Source organism: Oncorhynchus mykiss, chromosome 14 (genome assembly GCF_057628025.1).
Source record: "Oncorhynchus mykiss isolate SJ-2025 chromosome 14, ASM5762802v1, whole genome shotgun sequence".
Classification (NCBI taxonomy): domain Eukaryota; kingdom Metazoa; phylum Chordata; class Actinopteri; order Salmoniformes; family Salmonidae; genus Oncorhynchus; species Oncorhynchus mykiss.
This window is the reverse complement of record NC_143035.1, coordinates 14,224,575-14,243,433: the sequence shown is the minus strand read 5'-3', so window position 1 is coordinate 14,243,433 and position 18,859 is coordinate 14,224,575. Positions and strand designations below refer to the sequence as shown.

Here is an 18,859-nt window from a genome sequence, read left to right as displayed (position 1 = left end):
GTGAAGCATGGAGGAGCAGGTGTGATGGTGTGGGGGTGCTTTGTTGGTGACACTGTCTGTGATTTATTTAGAATTCAAGGCACACTTAACCAGCATGGCTACCACAGCATTCTGCAGCGATACGCCATCAAATTTGTTTTGCATTTAGAGGGACAATCATTTGTTATTCAACAGGACAATGACCCAACACACCTCCAGGCTGTGTAAGGGATATTTGACCAAAAAGGAGAGTGATGGAGGGCTGCATCAGATGACCTGGCCTCTACAATCATCCGACCTCAACCCAATTGAGATGATTTGGGATGAGCTGGACCGCAGAGTGAAGGAAAAGCAGCCAACAGTTACTCAACATATGTGGGAACTCCTTTAAGACTGTTGGAAAAGCATTCCAGGTGAAGCTGGTTGAGAGAATGCCAAAAGTGTGCAAAGCTGTTAAAGGCGAAGGGCGGCAACTTTTAAGAATCTCAAATATAAAATGTATTTTGATTTATATATTTTGAACACTTTTTTGGTTACTACAAAATTCCATGTGTGTTATTTCATAGTTTAGATATCTTCACTATTATTCTACAATGTAGAAAATAGTAAAAATAAAGAAAAACCCTTGAATGAGTAGGTGTGTCCAGACTTTTGACTGGTACTGTTGATATAATACATTTTTTAGAGCATAATATTAGGAAGCATGTATAGGTTTAAAATAGCCACTTTCATCATGATTTTCCAAAAAATGGTGTGTGTTAAAGCACAAGTGTAAAAAGCATGTCAAACATTATTCCTCACAATTAAGTTTCTATGTGAGACTTGCCAGAACAATCTGAGATACCAAAGATATTTTTGGGCCATACTGGCATGAATGTCTTCCTAGCAAATGGGAAACGTTCCTCCATGAGCAATGTTGGAAGAATGCAGTGAAGCGATGATATTATTATACCGGTGTAAACAGAACATTTACCGGTATGTCATGTTGTACTTTGATAATTTAAAAAAAGTTTGAAGACATTGTCTGTGTTCCACACACACACCACACTGTTTATCCTTGAGCAGCACGGCCTGTGCTATTTTCCATGTCACGTGAAATCCGTTCTGAGGAATGGAGATAAATGTTTTTGGCGCTGTCAGGAAGAACACATGTTGCTGCCTTCCCAGGTCTACGACAGCATTTTTATAAGCAACCTAATTATCAACACTGTGATTTTCGGAACATACCAATTACAGTATCTCATGGTTTAGCTCAGTCAGTGTTTACCACAGCATGACCAAACTTGTGAAGAATAAACCACACATTGGCCTACTGTGGCTATAATGCACTTGGAGGACTAACATACATCAGAGGGAAACAACAACAGCTACATAAACATAGAAAAATCTGAAAAACATTTCCGTAAATGTATGTAATAAGGGTTTCAAAAGATTTCCATGACACAACCTCAAGGTATGGTGTTATAATGGTAGTATTTTACATAATATCCAGAGCCATTTTCCCCTGAAAAAGTGTGTGAATAGACACATTAGCAGAGTGAACTGTGGAGCTCCATGCTTGTGGAAGTCGATGGCCACGGCTAAACGATGTGTCCCATTGATTAATATCAGGTTCCCGCAGGGGGAAGGAAATCGCTGTGGCACGCTGGTAGAGTTGTAACAGTGCTGAGCTAAGACCAAGTTACCCTTTCTTTCTGTCTCTCCCTCTCCGTCTCCTGCTACACACACACATGCTCCCAGTGGTGTGAAGTACTTAAGTAAAAATACTTTAAAGTACTACTTAAGTCGTTTTTTTATATTACATATATTTAAAACCAAATACTTTTAGACTTTTACTCAAGTAGTATTTTACTGGGTGACTTTCACTTTTACTTGAGTAATTTTCTATTAAGGTATCTTTACTTTTACTAAAGTATGACAATTGCGTACTTCTTCCACCACTGCATGCTCCCTCTCTTCCTAATCAATCCATATTGTTTAGAATTATTTCTACCGCTTTTCTATCCTACCTCTTCTCTCATCTTGCTCTGTAATGCTTGTCACTGCATGGCCAAGTGGCAGCTTAGTTCTGTACTGAGGACTTTGTACCGATGAGAAGTCAAGAAGTCCCAGGTGATCGTATTGAACACGTGTTGTGCCCTGGGAGTGATCTCTTAAATTGAGACTACATGCAATGTTCAAAGAACGTTTTGAGAGCGACCAAGCTGATTGCAGTTCAGTTGCACGTGTCATGATTCATGACCATAGTCATTATACACTGACATGCTCCTCTTGGATCATAGCTTAAGACTGGGGTGACACCAGAACATTGGAGGGTGATATGAGATTACAGATTAATTTCAACCTTACTTGAGGAGAGGCTGGAGATAATTCTAAGACTGTGTGTTGTCTATAGTGCACCCACTTGTCTTTTCCCTTTCGCCCTCACGTTGTGCTGATCAAGCATGCACCAGACACACCGGAGGGGAAAGACTGACAGATGGACACACATCTTAATCTTCACACTCCAGTCAACACGAGTGTGTGAGAGCAAAAGGAGCATTCAATCACTGAAAGGGTGGAAAGTTCATTCATCTTTTGAGTGTTGCTTTCTTCCTGCAAATGAAGACATAGTGAATACACTGTGTATGCCAAACACGAGGAATACCTTCCTAATATTGAGTTGCTGCACCCCTCCCCCCCCTTTTGCCCTCGGAACAGCCTCAATTCGTCAGGGCATGGACTCAACAAGTTGATGAAAGCATTCCACAGGGATGCTGGCCCACAGTTGTGTCAAGTTGGCTGGATGTCCTTTGGGTGGTGGACCATTCTTCATACACACGGGAAGCTGTTGTGTGAAAAACCCTGCAGCGTTGCAGTTATTGACACAAACCGGTGCACCTGGCACCTCCTACAATACCCCATTCAAAGGCACTTACATTTTTTGTCTTGCCCATTCACCCTCTGCATGGCACAGATCTCAATTGTCTCAAGGCTTAAAAATCATTTTTTAACCTATCTCCTCCCCTTCATCTACACTGATTGAAGTGGATTTAACAATTGATTTCAATAAGGGATCATAGCTTTCACCTGGTCAGTCAATGTCATGGAAAGAGCAGGTGTTCATAATGTTTTGTACACTCGGTGTAGAAACACAACATATGGCTGATTCAGATGGGAAAGGCGGCCTTCCTTGTAGCTGGAAGATGTGTAAACGTAGCTTTTCAACAGCTGCCTGGTAGGAAGTGAGAACTGTAGGTAGCATCTTTAAAGTATGTGTGACTGATAGGCTAATTGTTACTGTCAGCAATTGGAACAATCCCACTTGCTACTTTTGCAAGCCAGAGGGAGAATGACTTCTCCCTACATTTTAATAATTAATAATAACTAATTCTATATGCTAATGATAAATACTTCAAGGTAGTTGTGGCCATAATTAATGTGGAATCTTGAAATGGATCTTCGATATCCTGAGAAAAATGGCATTTAATTCTCATTATACGGGTTTGACCTTTTCAAACTGGGTTTTGCTGTACTTTCAGTAATTTCTGACAGCCAGGCCTATTCCCATGGCGACAAATGCCACTCTCCTTTCAAAAAGTATTATTATACAGAGGAGCACAATGGGTAGGTACAAGGCAGTGACATTTCAGTTTGTTTCCCTCTCAGCAGTCGCCCGAGAGAACCCACGAGCACTGTTGGATGTGTTCTAATATTTTAAAATGACCCACACCAGTCCTACCTCTCTAGACCCCACTGCAAGAGCAAAGTGTGTTTCTTTTTGATGTTTACATGACAGTGACAGCTCTGTTTCACTTGAATGAAACATTAATTAAAGCACAGATGAATTTGTCCTGTTACAAAATGATCTCAGAATGCAAGTATCCCAAATGAGGTCAAGGCATTGCATAATTATTTCTCCACTGTTTGCTTTAGCATGTTTTGAATTTGAAATAGCTAAACGGTGCTCATGGTAAGAGAATACATTCTCCATGATGTAACCCTTTTAAAAAGTCTGGAAAATGGGTTCGCCTAAGGAGTATATATCATTTTCAGCAGTCCAACAGAAGATGGGTTTGGTTATTATCTTGACTCTGCACTGCAATAAGTAGATGCAGGGAACCAATAACTCATGAAGTGTACGTGTATTGTCAAAGCTGGGGAAAAAGGAAGAAAGGCATTCTGCTTCCATCACTCTATCCTATCATCAAACAATTGCCTGGTAATAACAGTATTAATTAGGCTACCACAAATTATCTTTATTTTTCTTTTGTTTTATGCCTAATACCCTCATTCAAACTTGTTAAGCCTATCTGTTGTTTCAGTACGAACTAAGTCTGCATGTGTGTATGTAAATACCTTAAGCACAGCAATTACTGACTGCGCAGTATGTTCTAAGCCGTACTGTGTGGAGTGTCACTGATGAAAATAAGCAAGGATGGTTTAACAATTACAAAACACTTCAACTACAGCCTCATCACTTCTTTGTGTTTCCAACGACAGATGACAAGAGCCCTGTCAGCAAGTCGACTGTAGTGTAGCGTAGACTGAATCTTTAACCTCCCACGGGAGTTTTCATTGTCCATTACATGATCTTATCAATTCATATGACTTAGTTTACTGTTACTATTGTTATGACAAGGATTATGCAACATTTCTGGTCGCTTATTAAGTTCATTCAAATAAGCCTTTTGTGGTAAACTGTGATTCATTCCGTCATTCCCTTTTTCCAATAAAATAACTCTGTTAGAAATTTCAAATCACAGCCAATGCATCCTAACCCACAAAAGCATCCCTTTGATCAGAGATTGAACTGACAAGATACTGTCACATCCTGTAAAGCTTATACAGACCTCTTGTGCATTCTCAACAACAAGGCCCCCCAAAAGCGGGACTTCCTCATCAACAAAAAATAACAAACCCTGTACATGTCACACATTTACTTAAATCCGTGCAGCGGCCTTAGCCAAGGAGTCAGCCCAGCGTCTGTAAAGACAGCACCAACACCATTCAAAACATCTGCTTGTGTCAGCACTTTGCTAGGTTTTTCATGTAAATACAATGTGATACAGCCCAGTAGCTTTTCTACTGAAGAGTGGTTTCTCTGTGGTGAGCTTTATGATACTCCATTTATTGTGTTACAGGAAGAAGGATACCCCACTGCTGTGCATCTCTCCAAGCCAGGCTGTTCAGGGAGCTCCATGCATCTGTGCCTGTGTGTGCAGACACATTGCCTCGCAGGAACACTCACATTTGTACTGTAGCTTTTCATCACCTTGATGTGCCATCATTAATTGTATTCTGATGCCAGCTGGTTTTGTTTGCACTGTAGACTATGTGAATGTTACAGCCATTTGAATAGGCTAGACCTGTCTGGTTCACTATTCTCACTTATTTTCCTTTTCTCCTTCCTCAGCCTGGGAGACTCCAGGATCAATAACGGCTTATCAATGGAGAACTAGGACCCCAGGGAAAAGCTGCCTAGAAGGAAAATCGATTTAGCCCATTCCCACCCACCCCTGCTTCACACTCAAGAGCCGACTAATGCACACACTGTTAGTGCACAGAGGTGAATAGCTTCTTGGGACAAATGAATCAGACCCCCATCAAGAAGATAAAACAGGTGGTATTTTGTTTCTGTCTTATAAGGTCATGTATTTGATGTTATTAGGAGAACGGCTCATCATGTGTGGGGTCAAACATCTCAGTGTTCCAGTTGTATCATACACACTGACAGTATATTTATTTGCTGAACAATCATCCCAAATACTGACATTTAAGACCAAGTCTAATTAAAAATCAGGGAGGGAGCAATTACTCAGCTTTTACCAGACGATGTTCACATGTGCAATGCAATACTGTTGCAAACAATGCAAACATATAGCGTTTTTTTCTCTGACAAAAGTTATTTAATACCAAGCCTAAGCAGCGTTGAGCCAATGTCCCCACAAACATACATGAAATGAACGACAAGCTGGACTGGTGCAGCACAGCACTGAACATCATAACCTTGAAAGACCTTCACTGGCAGAGAGTACTGATGAGACTATCCTCTCTATAAACGTGGAGCTCCCCCTGTTGAACAAATTTGGGAAAAGCAGAAAATGGCGTGAAAGTGCCATTGGCCATTCAAGGGATGTTGCCAGGGTGGTGTACAGGGGGGTCTATTGGGAAGTTTAGAACAAGGTTATTTATTTATTCAATGTTTACTTTACCAGGGAATTTGAAGTTAGGGAAATAGGGAAATATGAAAATACTCTTTGGATAGGTGTCAAACTCATTCCAAGGAAGGCAGAGTGTCTGCAGGCCTTCGCTCCTCCCTTGAACTTGATTGATGAACTAAGGTCACTGATGAGGAAGTGAGGAACTCTTCACCTGGTTGTCTAGGTCTTAATTGAAAGGAAAAAACAAAAACCAGCAGACACTAGACTATCTACTAACCCTAACCTTTACCCCTAATCTAACCCTAACCTTAGCAAGCAGTTGCTTATGAACAGATGGTCAGACTATCAACAAACTATCTGTAGAGCACCTACAGATGGACTATCTGAACAATCCAAATAAAGTGTGACCAAAACTATTTTATGTACAAAACCTCGCAAGACATCAGCAACAAAAATGATTTTGTTTTCTTATTGACAGGGACACAAGTAGGCCTATGGTAAGCTTTGACACTGCATGAAGAAGCATTCAGAGACAAGACTGCAGAATAGGCCTACAGTCTATGTTGGTTTGATTCGAAGAGGAAGTGGGCTATGTTGATAAGACTGCTAGCCTACTCAAATGAAACAGGTCTTCTCAAATGAAACAGGTCTTCTCAAATGAAACATGACTACCAATGGCGACGGGCCCTGGCAGAGTGGTGCCAGGAAAACAAAATGAAGGAGCTGATTGTGAACTTCAGGAGACAACAGAGAGAGCACGTCCCCATCAACAGAGCCGCAGTGGAAAAGGTGAAAAGCTTAAAGTTTGTCTGCACCACTGACAATCTGAAACAGTCCACCCACACAGACAGTGCGGTGAAGTAGGTGTAACAGCGCCTCTTCAACATCAGGAGGCTGAAGAAATTTGGCTTGTCCCCTAAGACCCTCACAAACTTTTACAGATGTACTATTGAAAGCATCCTGTCTGGCTGTATCACCGCCTGGTACTGAAACTGCACCGTCTGCAACCGTGGACACACTGCCTGCCCTCCAGAAGGCGAGGTCAGTACAGGTGCATCAAAGTTGGGACAGAGAGAATTTAAAACAGCTTTTATCTCCAGGCCATCAGACTTAAATAGTCACCATTAGCCGGCCTCAGCCCAGTACCTTGCCCTGAACTTTAGTCACTGTCACTAGCCGGCTACCACCCAGTTACTCTACCATGCACCTCAGAGGCTGCTGCCCTATGTGCATCATCAAGGAAAACTGGTCACTTTAATAATGTTTACATACCGTTTACCCAGGTATATACTGTATTCTAGTCAAGGCCTATCCTATTTAACTATTGCTGTACATATACTATTCTTCAGATAAATTACATATTCTATCCATATACTGTCTGTATTGTCTATACATCCCATAGCCACTATATTTATACACACAAAAGTATGTGGACACCCCTTCAAATGAGTGGATTTGGCTATTTCATCCACACCCCTCACTGACAGGTGTATAAAACCAAGCACACAGCCATGCATACTCCATAGACAAACATTGACAGTAGAATGGTCTTACTTAAGAGCTCAGTGACTTTCAACGTGGCACCGTCACAGGATGCCACCTTCCCAACAAGTCAGTTTGTCAACTTTCTGCCCTGCTAGAGCACTCAACAGTAAGTGCTGTTATTTTGAAGTGAAAACATCTAGGAGCAACAACGACTCAGTCAAAAAGTGGTAGGTCATACAAGAACAGGACCGCCGAGTGCAGGCAGAAACCTCAGAGATCAATTGGTAAACTCTTTACCACCACCAAGATATCCCTGCACAATGTGTATTTGCGCCCCTACTGGATGAAAACTACAAATGTAATGGCTGTGCTCAATGCAATGGCACTTATAAATGTAGATCCTTCAAACACCCCCAAACAGGGAAACAGATCCCAATCAAAGGTGTTATCATGTTCTCCACTAAGACCGTTATTTATCTTATAACTTGTCCTTGTGGTAAAAACGATGTGGGTAAAACAAAGCGCAAATTAAAAGTATGTATCTCGGAGGATCCTAGCACCATTAGGTGCAAAAACTCGACTTACCCAGTTGCGGCCCACTTTTTGGAAGAAAACCACTCGATTTTCGTCTCTGCGTTATATTGGCATCGAACATGTCACCCTCCCTAGGAGAGGGGGTGACCTCGACAATTTATTGTTGAAACGAGAGGCCTCCTGGATCTTTAATTTAAAGACCCTTGCTCCCTTCGGTCTCAACGTAGACTTTGATCTGAAGCCATTCTTGTGATGATTGTGATTTTGCTATTCATTGTAAATGTTTGTAGGCTTATGTATCCAAATTGTATCTATGATCGTACACTATCCATTTATGTTTTATGTATGCTATTTTAATATATGAGATTTAACCAATGATATCCGGCCACACCCGGCCATGATTACAGACACCTGTGTGTCTTTTGACACCATATAAATGAGTCATCCCGCAGTGTTTGTCATTATACCCTGAAGACAGCTTGTCTGTTGAAATGTTGAACATTAATATTTTTGCATCTGAGCTCCTAGAGTGTGCGGCTTTCTTTTATTTTTTAAAAGTGTTCCACTCCCCTAGCTAGCACCTCGCCGAAATAGGTGTGTGTTTCTTTCACCTGTAGAGCTGCCCAAGTCAACAGTAAGTGTTGTTATTGTGAAGTGGAAACTTCGAGGAGCAACAACAGCTCAGCCACGAAGTGCTAGACATAAAAGAACGGGACCGCAGAGCGCTGAAGCTCGTAAAAATAATAATAATAAATAAAAACCTTTTTTTTTAAAGAATAATAAAAATCGCCTGGCCTCGGTTGCAACACTCACTACCGAGTTCCAAACTGCCTCTGGAAGCAACATCAGCACAATAAGTGTTTGTTGGGAGCTTCATGAAATGGGTTTCCATGGCAGAGCAGCCGCACACAAGCCTAAGATCAGCATGTGCAATGCCAAGCATCATCTGGAGTGGTGTAAAGCTCAACGCCATTGGACTCTGGAGCAGTGGAAACGCGTTCTCTGGAGTGATGAATCACACTTCAGTATCTGGCTGTCTGACAGACGAATCTGGGTTTGGCGGATGCCAGGAGAACGCTACCTGACCCAATGCATAACGCCAACTGTAAAGTTTGGTGTGGGTGGAATAATAGTCCGGGGCCGTTTTTCATGGTTCGGGCTAGGCCCCTTAGTTCCAGTAAAGGGAAATCTTAACGCTACAGCATACAATGACATTTTAGACGATTCTGTGCTTCCAACTTTGTGGCAACAGTTTGGAGAAGGCCCTTTCCTGTTTCAGCATGACAATGCCCCCATGCACAAAGTGAGGTCCATACAGAAATGGTTTGTTGAGATCGGTGTGGAAGAACTTGACTGGCCTGCAAAGAGCCCTGACCTCAACCCCATCGAACACCTTTGGGATGAATTGGAACGCCGATTGCGAGCCAGGCCTAATCACCCAACATCAGTGCCCAACCTCACTAATGCTCGTGACTGAATGGAAGCAAGTCCCAGCAGCTACTTTCCAACATCTACTGGAAAGCCTTCCCAGAAGAGTGTTATTGCAACAGAGGGACCAACTCCATATTAATGCCAATGATGTTGGAATGAGATATCCGACAAGCAGGTGTCCACATACTTTATATTTCTCTTTATATTTATACCCGACTGAGTATTGTTATGCCCGGGAGGCCGTCCATGTTACGATAAAAATGCAAGCACTGCTTCTTCTTTTTTGAGATTTGGTTGGCATATCGCATCCAATTTAAGGTGCATGCATACACCACCCCATTACACTACCAATTAATGGGGGGAAAACAATTGAATTGGGCTGCCTGTGTAGATGCAGTAGCCTACCTGGGGTGCGTCCAATTTGATTGAACGTTTGCTATGTTGCATAATGCATTGTACTGAACAACATGTTTCCTCAAAGCATTCTTCAATGTTCTTGAACAGACTTTGAGGTACATTTGACCCATTTGGTGGGTGTGGCGGGGTGATCTCTGATGTCACCTACTAAGGAAATTACCTCTATAACAGGATTTTTGGAAGTTAAATGCAACTACAAAACAGTATTTACAAAAAGTAATCTATTCATGTTTTTTTGTTTACAAGCATGATAACCGTACTTTTAGTTCATGGTTGACGCAGCTTGTTGGCCATTAGCCAATCGGCGTTTCTCAACGAGTTCAAAGCACTTGAATGCATCCAACTGGTATTTACGACTTCATCAACTGGTAATTACCACCTTCCCACTTGTTTATGAATGCAGCATCAAAGGGCAGCATGCATTTTGAACCAACAGCCCAAGCCCCGTTCCCGCATTTAATTGAAAGTTCCACTACGTTTTTTTCGTACTGAACACAGCCCTGAATAAACCGCCATTAGGGCCCTGCCTGGGCCTACATACAGGTCATGTTCCCCTGCTGCCCAGACGTTGCTGCCGCCCACCAGATCTTACAACAACTGGATAGGTATTTTACGTATCAGCTAACCACATCATATGACATAGCAATCTATCAGTCGAAAGACGATGGCGTCACACACAAGCATTGGTTGATGCATGTAGTCGACTACAGACGTTATTGACGTGAATCTACTTTTATTTTGAAAATATATTTCTAGTCTACTACTGCTGGAAACTCCGCCCACTTCAACGACTGTTCGTTCCTAGTTTGCCTTTGCGCTGATTTCTCTACTCACAGCGATCTACTTTTTGGTGATTTAGTCATGTCTTTGGAGGTGGAATCAGCCGAGTAAGTATTATAGCTATTCATATTTGCACAACTGTAAATGGCTGAATGTTTTGTTTATTTATTATGGTTCACGTGGCAGCTCTAAACTCAGTTGAGGCCTACCTCAACCTGCAAGCAGCTTGTATCCAGTAAACGTTAGCTACCTAAGCTAACATAACTTGCCTGCTAGGTAGCTATGTTTCAGTGTTTTTGTACCCACCAGTGATCTTTTTAATGTAGCTGTAATAGTCTTAGCTAACTAATACTAACGTTAGCCTGTCAGAACGCCTAAATTAGCTAACTGGCTTGCAAGCGAACACGATTAGATAGAACTTGTCTTGCGTCAAAATATGACATGCCTTGATGGAGTGTCCCATGATTTTGCAGCGTGATTCGTCTGATAATGCAGTACCTGAAAGAGAACAATCTGCACCGGACATTGACCACCCTACAGGAAGAGACCACGGTGTCTTTGAACACTGTGGACAGTATCGAGAGTTTCGTGGCAGACATCAACAGTGGCCATTGGGATACTGTGCTGCAAGCTATTCAGTCCCTCAAGCTCCCTGACAAGACTTTGATAGACTTGTATGAACAGGTAAAACGTTGTCGTGTTGTATTTGGAATTCGTATGCACCAGAACGTTCTTTTCTAGCTAGCTCTGCTGCAATGTCATTGTTTTTTTGTAAAGTGCGTTTGTGTGCCCTAGGTGGTGTTGGAGCTCATTGAGTTGAGAGAGTTGGGAGCAGCCAGGTCTTTGCTAAGGCAAACAGACCCCATGATCATGCTGAAGCAGACGCAACCAGAGAGGTACATTCACCTGGAGAACCTGCTGGCTCGCTCCTACTTTGACCCCAGAGAGGTGAGTTCACTCCGTGTATAGGGGAGATATAACTCAGTATAAATTATTTCCAGGTTGTCTGGTTATGTCTGTGCCTCTATTGTATGCCTGAACATCTTTAATTGAACACCAAAAATAACCTTCACCCGTGTTCTCCTGAAATATAGCATTAATAAATGTCCTATAGTGTTTTGACTTCAGAGTTCCTGCGGTCTTGTGTTTGTGTCATTGCTCAGTGTCTGTGTGCTCTCCTCCCTCTGTGTCCTCCAGGCCTACCCAGATGGCAGCAGTAAGGAGAAACGACGGGTGGCCATCGCCCAGGCCCTGGCCGGGGAGGTCAGCGTGGTGCCCCCCTCCCGTCTCATGGCCTTGCTGGGACAGGTGGGTGACATGTTCCTATACACCTGGAATATATGGTATTTTCATGTTAATTCAGCACATAGTCTGATCTACGACCAGGATAATATTATGCAGATTAGTATTTTAACCACCATCTCTGTCTCTCAGTCCCTAAAATGGCAACAGCACCAGGGTCTCCTGCCCCCAGGTATGACCATTGACCTGTTCAGGGGCAAAGCAGCCGTGAAGGACGTGGAGGAGGAGCGCTTCCCCACACAGCTCACTAGACACATCAAGGTACTGTATGTCCAGCTATGGTATTGCCAGTGTTTATTAGTAAGGGTGGTTTTGATGCTTGCCCTTGGCCTCGTCTTTTTTTCAACAGAGATTGTTGTATCTCAATGGTACTGGCTTGGTTATGTAACATTTTAATTAAATTATGCATAAAAACACAATGCATGAAAACAAGAACAAGGAGTTCTGCTTGGGTGTCATCATAATGCAGTGTTATTCTTACTAGTTTGGGCAGAAGTCCCACGTGGAGTGTTCCCGCTTCTCCCCTGATGGTCAGTACTTAGTCACAGGATCAGTGGATGGTTTTATCGAGGTCTGGAACTTCACCACTGGCAAAATCAGAAAGGTGCGTGTGTGATCTAACACCAATTGATACTCTGATTTGGGAAAATACACTTGATTTCAATTCATGAAGTTTTCAAAATACCCTTTTACTGCCTTGGTGGAGTTTTAATAAGATGACCTTATCAAATGTGTGTGTGTGTGTGATAGGATCTCAAGTACCAGGCGCAGGATAACTTCATGATGATGGATGATGCAGTGCTGTGTATGTGCTTCAGCAGGGACACAGAGATGCTGGCCACAGGGGCCCAGGACGGCAAAATAAAGGTCTCTACCGGCACTATAGGAATGTCACTTTCCCCTCAACTTTTTAATGTTCAAACTCTTGCATTGGGTTGAGTGGATACTCGCACTACCTTCGCTACCTCGTTTCTCCTCTGACAGGTGTGGAAGATCCAGAGTGGTCAGTGCTTGCGGCGCTTTGAGCGCGCCCACAGTAAAGGTGTCACGTGCCTCAGTTTCTGCAAGGACAGCAGCCAGCTGCTCAGTGCTTCCTTCGACCAGACCATCAGGTGACCTGCACACATGAAGCCCTCTTTCTCTCATGGTTTCTCTTTGTTTTTCCTGCCTATAGAACAGTGGTCACCAAGGAACCATAACTTTGATGTTTTTGCGTTCCATAGGGTTCACGGATTGAAGTCGGGCAAGTCGTTGAAAGAGTTCCGAGGACACTCCTCATTTGTTAATGAAGCGACATTCACACCTGACGGCCACCATATCATCAGCGCTTCCTCTGACGGCACTGTGAAGGTATGAACCCCCACTCTGCAAAAGGCTGCTAGAAGCCAACAGTCCCATAATACTGTATTTTGACTGTATTTTGACTTGGTATGTCCTGTGTACCTGCATTTCCAGCAGAATATATGTTGATGGATTTTGATTAACACTTGTGTGAATCTCCTGTCAGGTGTGGAACATGAAGACCACAGAATGCACTAACACCTTCAAGTCCCTGGGCACCTCGGCCGGCACCGACATCACAGTCAACAACGTCATCCTTCTGCCCAAGAACCCAGAGCACTTTGTGGTGTGCAACCGCTCCAACACTGTTGTCATCATGAACATGCAGGGCCAGGTCAGGACTTAACTTGACCACTTACGGTCACTTTTCATTTAAAAAAAATGAATATGAAGTATTAATTTTGAATATTAAAAAAATGATATTGGTATGACCTTATTCCCCTTTTGTCCTCCAGATTGTGAGAAGTTTCAGCTCTGGTAAGAGGGAGGGAGGAGACTTTGTCTGCTGTACACTGTCTCCACGTGGCGAGTGGATATACTGTGTAGGAGAGGACTTTGTGCTCTACTGCTTCAGCACAGTCACCGGCAAGCTGGAGAGAACCCTAACAGTATGTTTATTCCAAATCATGTGAATTAAAAACAATCAACCCCAAGCCTGGTTAAAACTTATTTCTCAATGATAAAAATAGGAGTTGTCAATTTAGTCAGGATTATGCACGTAAATCAAAATTTATGTTAGCCAATCCTGGCACAATTACAATGAACTATAGCCTAAAGCAGGAGTCGGCAACAGGCAGCCCAGAGATCTTTGGGGGGACACACCCCCAAAGGCTTTTTGGAGGGACGGGGTCAATTTGCAGTTTACTCCGATCATCTAGTTGCCTACCCCCTGGCCTAAAGTTTGTATTGGACTTTTGTCTCATCATAAACTCTTGTCTCCCCCATCCCAGGTCCATGAGAAGGATGTGATTGGCATCGCCCACCACCCCCATCAGAACCTAATCTCCACGTACAGTGAGGACGGCCTACTCAAGCTCTGGAAACCCTGAGCGTATACCTTAACCCCACAAGCCCCCTTCATCAGCATGCCAGCTGCTTTTCCCATGGGATGCTGCAGTGTTTCCTCTACCATCACTTTAGGCGGACCAGGTAGTGACTCCCATCTAGCTCTTTTTGTTCAGACTAAAATATTTTGGGCCCCAATTTATTCAAATTGGCAGTATGTGTTGCTGTTTTGGGGCACCTGTGCTACGCCTCAGAAAGTGTAGCTAGGGGAAACACTGGGGTAATGGGAGTGCAGGCATGGGCTTTAGACATACCTTTTTTTAATACAAACTTTTCTTTATGTAAATATTTTTTTATAGGATTTTTTTTTCTTCCAATAACATCTGGTTGGGTATTTTGCCTCATTTGTCAGTCAGGTCAACAATTGCTTGTGTTACTGCACAGCAAGAAATGGAAAGGGCTTTCATTTGTCTCTGGTGAATGACTCATGTTGATTTTTGTATTTCCCCGATCAGATATAACCTTTTCATGTGTTGCTGTGTGTTCCTAGATGTGAAATGCATGTGTTATTGCTATTACGTATGGATTGTCATGTACTATTTCTTGTCTGTCCCATTAAAGATATTTGATCAGGTATGTGTTTTCTTTGTTTCCTGACAAGCAGAGGCTGTGAACTTACTTTTGGTACTTGTTTTGAACAGTTGTTAAACCCAATACAAAATTACCAATACAACTCTTTAATTTACATGCAATCAAACATTTTTAATGATTATCAATAGAACTTCTAAACATGATTAATGTCCTCGGATGGAATGTTTACTGCATGATTGCAATCTGCAGGGCCGGTTCCTGATGTAAGCGGCCGTAGGGGGCCTCAGTCGGAGTCTCAACTTACTATTGAGTAAGAATAGAATTTGCCAGGTGAAATTTAGTCTTAGTCTTAGTAATCATGGCCAAATACCAACAGGGTATGTCTCCAGGGGCCCCATTGATTTTGTTATTCATCCTCACTCAGTCATTACAAAATGTGTAGAAATGCAGAACATTTGTACAAAACTGCAAAAGGCTCTCTCCACCACATGGCAAAATGGGTATATTTAGAAATTGTTTTGTAAAACTGCATCTTTCTCTGCCCTATGGCAAAGTGAGTAGAATTGCATGTGTTTAAAAGCCTAGCATTGCTGGACACCGCCTGTTACTACAATCATCCTGGAAATTCTAAACTTTGCAAGGCATGTCACTACTCCCATATCTTCACATAGCCCACCACATGCACTGGAATAAAGTAGGTTTATGCAATTGAAGGAAAATTGTTGCTTACTGAAACTCCCAAAGGCATCCAGATGATATATGATAGAAGCAAGTTTACCCACGTGTGATCAACCGTTTCATGCTGCTTTGAGACAAGCGTGGGGTCTTGATAAATCAATGTCTGACTCTTCTTTTCACTGAATCTCTGCTATTGGTTAGGCTACAATCAGGCTGTAGAAATGTAATCTTGTCTAGATGGCTCATTTATCAACACCGAACAGAACATTTTGCCAGCATGTTACGTAATTTAACAAGTGGGTTATTTTGCTCTTCACTTGCAGTCGTTTAGTAGCCTAGGCCCACTCCCACTCCCAACCAAAAGCCTGTGACTAGTCTTCATGTCATATTGTTTGAATCTCCATCTGTATATTTGTTTAGATCTCTGGCTGGGCAAATAAGTGGAGGTGGTATAGTTCATCTGTTACTGATCAGAAACATTTAGCATGTAATAATGTAGCCTAAATTAAGTGTAGGCCTATTATTTTTGCTCGATCGCCGGCAACTCCAAAATCCTGCGGAGTTTGTGAAGTATGAACACGAGACTTAATGCTGTTGACAATTTGGATTGATATTATTTTCTATGGGTATCATGACGAAGATACTCTCCATGTAAGACCCTATGCCAGCTCCCTAACAAGGCAAGAGGGTAGAAAATAGATCAAACGTGGATCAAAATAGCACGGGCTTGCCTTGGGTGGGCTCGGTTTCAAAATATCACGTTTTATATCTCGCATGTCGTGCTGGGAAAATATTTGTATTTTATATTTCATTATATTCTTAGCGCACTATAACATAGGGCAAAATGTGTGTTGACAGACCAGTAACAAACTCAAAATATGCCATTCTATTCGTTTGAAAATACATTTGACTAGTTTTATAGCCTAAATTGTTTCTTAGGACCTGCCTAAAACAAATGTATAATAGATCTATTTGTGAATGGTGTATAGTCAATTGATTTATTAAAATAGACATCCACCCACATTGGCCCACTCCTACACTTGCCAGGAGACAGGAGATATAAAAGGCTCATCCTGGCAAGAACGTGGTTAAAACGGGACTGGGCTCTAAAAAAACAACATTATGGGCTATACATACTGTAAAGTCAGTAAAGGGTATTACTGTGATTATTTTCAATTAAAAATGGTCAAAGAGAAACAAAAATAGATTCTTAGCAAAGAGCAATTTCTCAAGAAAGAATTTTGCTAGGACTGTCTGGGAGTGAACTCGTAAAAAAAGTTTTAAAAAAAATAAAAAAAAGTAGTCCAATAGGATTCTGATACAGGGGACACAAAACCCTATAGGATTCGATTGGAAAAAAATCGCTAATCATATAGGATTTTTTGACTAGGGTATTGTTGTTCCATAACATTGTCATGGAAAATATGAATGTTGTTTCCAACTACCAAACAGCAACTGCGCCGTAAACCTGTTTGCATACTGAACGTTTATATTGCCAAAAGGCCAGTCTCTGGCAAGGGGTGGAATATGAGCTAAAAAGACTGGTACCCAGATTAGCGATCTGCAGCTACTCTTCTCGTTTCTGACTGTTCCGTACATATGCATTCCAAATTACGTGTACTATTACTACGATCAATTACGTCACAAAGGTAACACAGTGATTGAATGCGCATCATCCTGGCGCTTCAAAACTGTCGGGACACAGTTCAGGACGTAGCGCTTTTGGTTTTTGCATGTTACAGTTATGGCCTACACCTTGAAGTAAAAATATGGATAACGACACTTTTGTGGATCCCATTCTTCCAAGTGAGGGTCCTGCAAAAGTCGCAAAGTTGATCAGAGTGAATGAAGGGAACAGTCAGGAAAAGAAAAAGTATTCGAAGTCAAAAAACACCTCTCCGGATAACCCTAAATTGAAGAAGACATCCAAATCATCTAAACCGAAAACAGAGCTTGATGAAGAGGAGTCGAGTCCAAAGGCGAAGGGTATCGTGAAGTGCACCAAGGCGGTAGTCATCGATGTCGGTACAGGATACCTGAAAACTGGGTTTGCTGGGGCAGATGCGCCCTCCTGCGTAATTCCCAGTGTTGTGGGTTTGGCGCGGAAAGGCCCCTTGGATTACAAGCACGGCTATGTGGGGAGGGAAATTCTAGAAACACTAGACATATCCCACGTCAACCCGGTGCATAACGGCATAGTAACAGAATGGGATGCAATGGAGAGACTGTGGGAATACTCGTTCAAAACGCTGGGTATCCCAAGCGAGGAGCACGCCGTGCTTTTGTGTGACCCTCCTCTTAGTCCGACCACCAACAGAGAAAAACTCGCCGAAATCATGTTCGAGAGCTTCAACACTCCAGCAATGTTTATTGAAAACCAGTCCGTTTTATCCATGTATTCCTATGGCAGAACTAGCGGACTGGTTTTGGAATGCGGGCATGGATGCTCTTACGCAGTTCCCATTGATGACGGCCACTACATGCCAAGTTACACCTGTCGTGCAGAATATGCAGGACGAAGCCTTGACCTTTACTTGCAGAAGTTACTGCAGGAGTCTGGAAAAGGGTTTTCTTTTGACAAATTGGGCCTAATGGATGACATCAAGGCAAAATGTTGCTATGTAGCCCCTGATATAGACATTGAATTAAGAGTTTGTGACATGGTGCAATACAAGCTTCCAGATGGGAATTATATCTCATTGGGAAATGAGCGCTCTCTTTGTCCAGAGGTGCTATTCCAACCAAATCTGATTGGATCCCGTGAGCCAGGACTTCCTATTATGGTCATGAACTGTATCAATAAATGTGACATCAGATTGAAGAGTGACATGCTACAGAATATCCTAATATGTGGCGGCTCCACAATGTTCAGTGGTCTTCCTGAACGGCTGCAGAGCGAGCTCAACCAGATAGCACCATGTGGTGGGACTACCATTGTGGCATCCCAGGAGCGTCAAAACACTGTGTGGCTTGGAGGTTCAATTCTTGCCTCCCTGTCCTCTTTCCAGTCACTTTGGATTCGGAGGAAAGACTATGAGGAGAAAGGGCCCTTTGTCATTTATCGAAAATGTTTCTGAAAGCTACTTATCAATGTGCCTTTAAGGTTGGCAAATGAAACAGTAAATGAACTATGAACTGACTGCCTGCCGTTTCCATATCTCTGACAGTATTAA

The 18,859-nt window shown here is 42.5% G+C and overlaps 2 protein-coding genes across 3 annotated transcripts; both read left to right on the top strand.

Annotated features, from left to right (window-relative positions):
- The first annotated feature begins 10,476 nt into the window (after positions 1-10,476).
- On the top strand, positions 10,477-15,051 carry smu1a (SMU1 DNA replication regulator and spliceosomal factor a). 2 transcript variants are annotated; one of them, XM_021561305.3, is made up of 12 exons: positions 10,477-10,876; positions 11,243-11,453; positions 11,565-11,717; positions 11,967-12,077; positions 12,204-12,332; positions 12,556-12,675; positions 12,822-12,938; positions 13,056-13,183; positions 13,295-13,421; positions 13,579-13,746; positions 13,868-14,020; positions 14,363-15,051. In XM_021561305.3, the coding sequence occupies exons 1-12, from the start codon at positions 10,851-10,853 to the stop codon at positions 14,459-14,461; spliced, it is 1,542 nt and encodes a 513-aa protein (XP_021416980.1). In that variant the 5' UTR covers positions 10,477-10,850; the 3' UTR covers positions 14,462-15,051. The 2 variants fall into 2 exon arrangements, with proteins under 2 accessions (XP_021416980.1, XP_090054564.1); XM_090198438.1 differs by having other exon boundaries at positions 10,718-10,876; positions 11,967-12,332.
- A 2,404-nt stretch (positions 15,052-17,455) lies between these two features.
- Positions 17,456-18,826, top strand: LOC110489470 (uncharacterized). The gene has a single exon (XM_021562171.3). The coding sequence runs from the start codon at positions 17,456-17,458 to the stop codon at positions 18,761-18,763; it is 1,308 nt and encodes a 435-aa protein (XP_021417846.1). The 3' UTR covers positions 18,764-18,826.
- Positions 18,827-18,859: the final 33 nt, after the last annotated feature.

Bases quoted from the DNA above. Each gene is read 5' to 3' on its own strand.
- smu1a (XM_090198438.1), top strand. From the start codon at position 10,851: ATGTCTTTGGAGGTGGAATCAGCCGA. The intron at 10,877-11,242 runs GTAAGTATTATA...ATGATTTTGCAG, and splicing joins TTGGAGGTGGAATCAGCCGA to CGTGATTCGTCTGATAATGC. The intron at 11,454-11,564 runs GTAAAACGTTGT...TGTGTGCCCTAG, and splicing joins TGATAGACTTGTATGAACAG to GTGGTGTTGGAGCTCATTGA.
- LOC110489470 (XM_021562171.3), top strand. From the start codon at position 17,456: ATGGATAACGACACTTTTGTGGATCCCATTCTTCCAAGTGAGGGTCCT.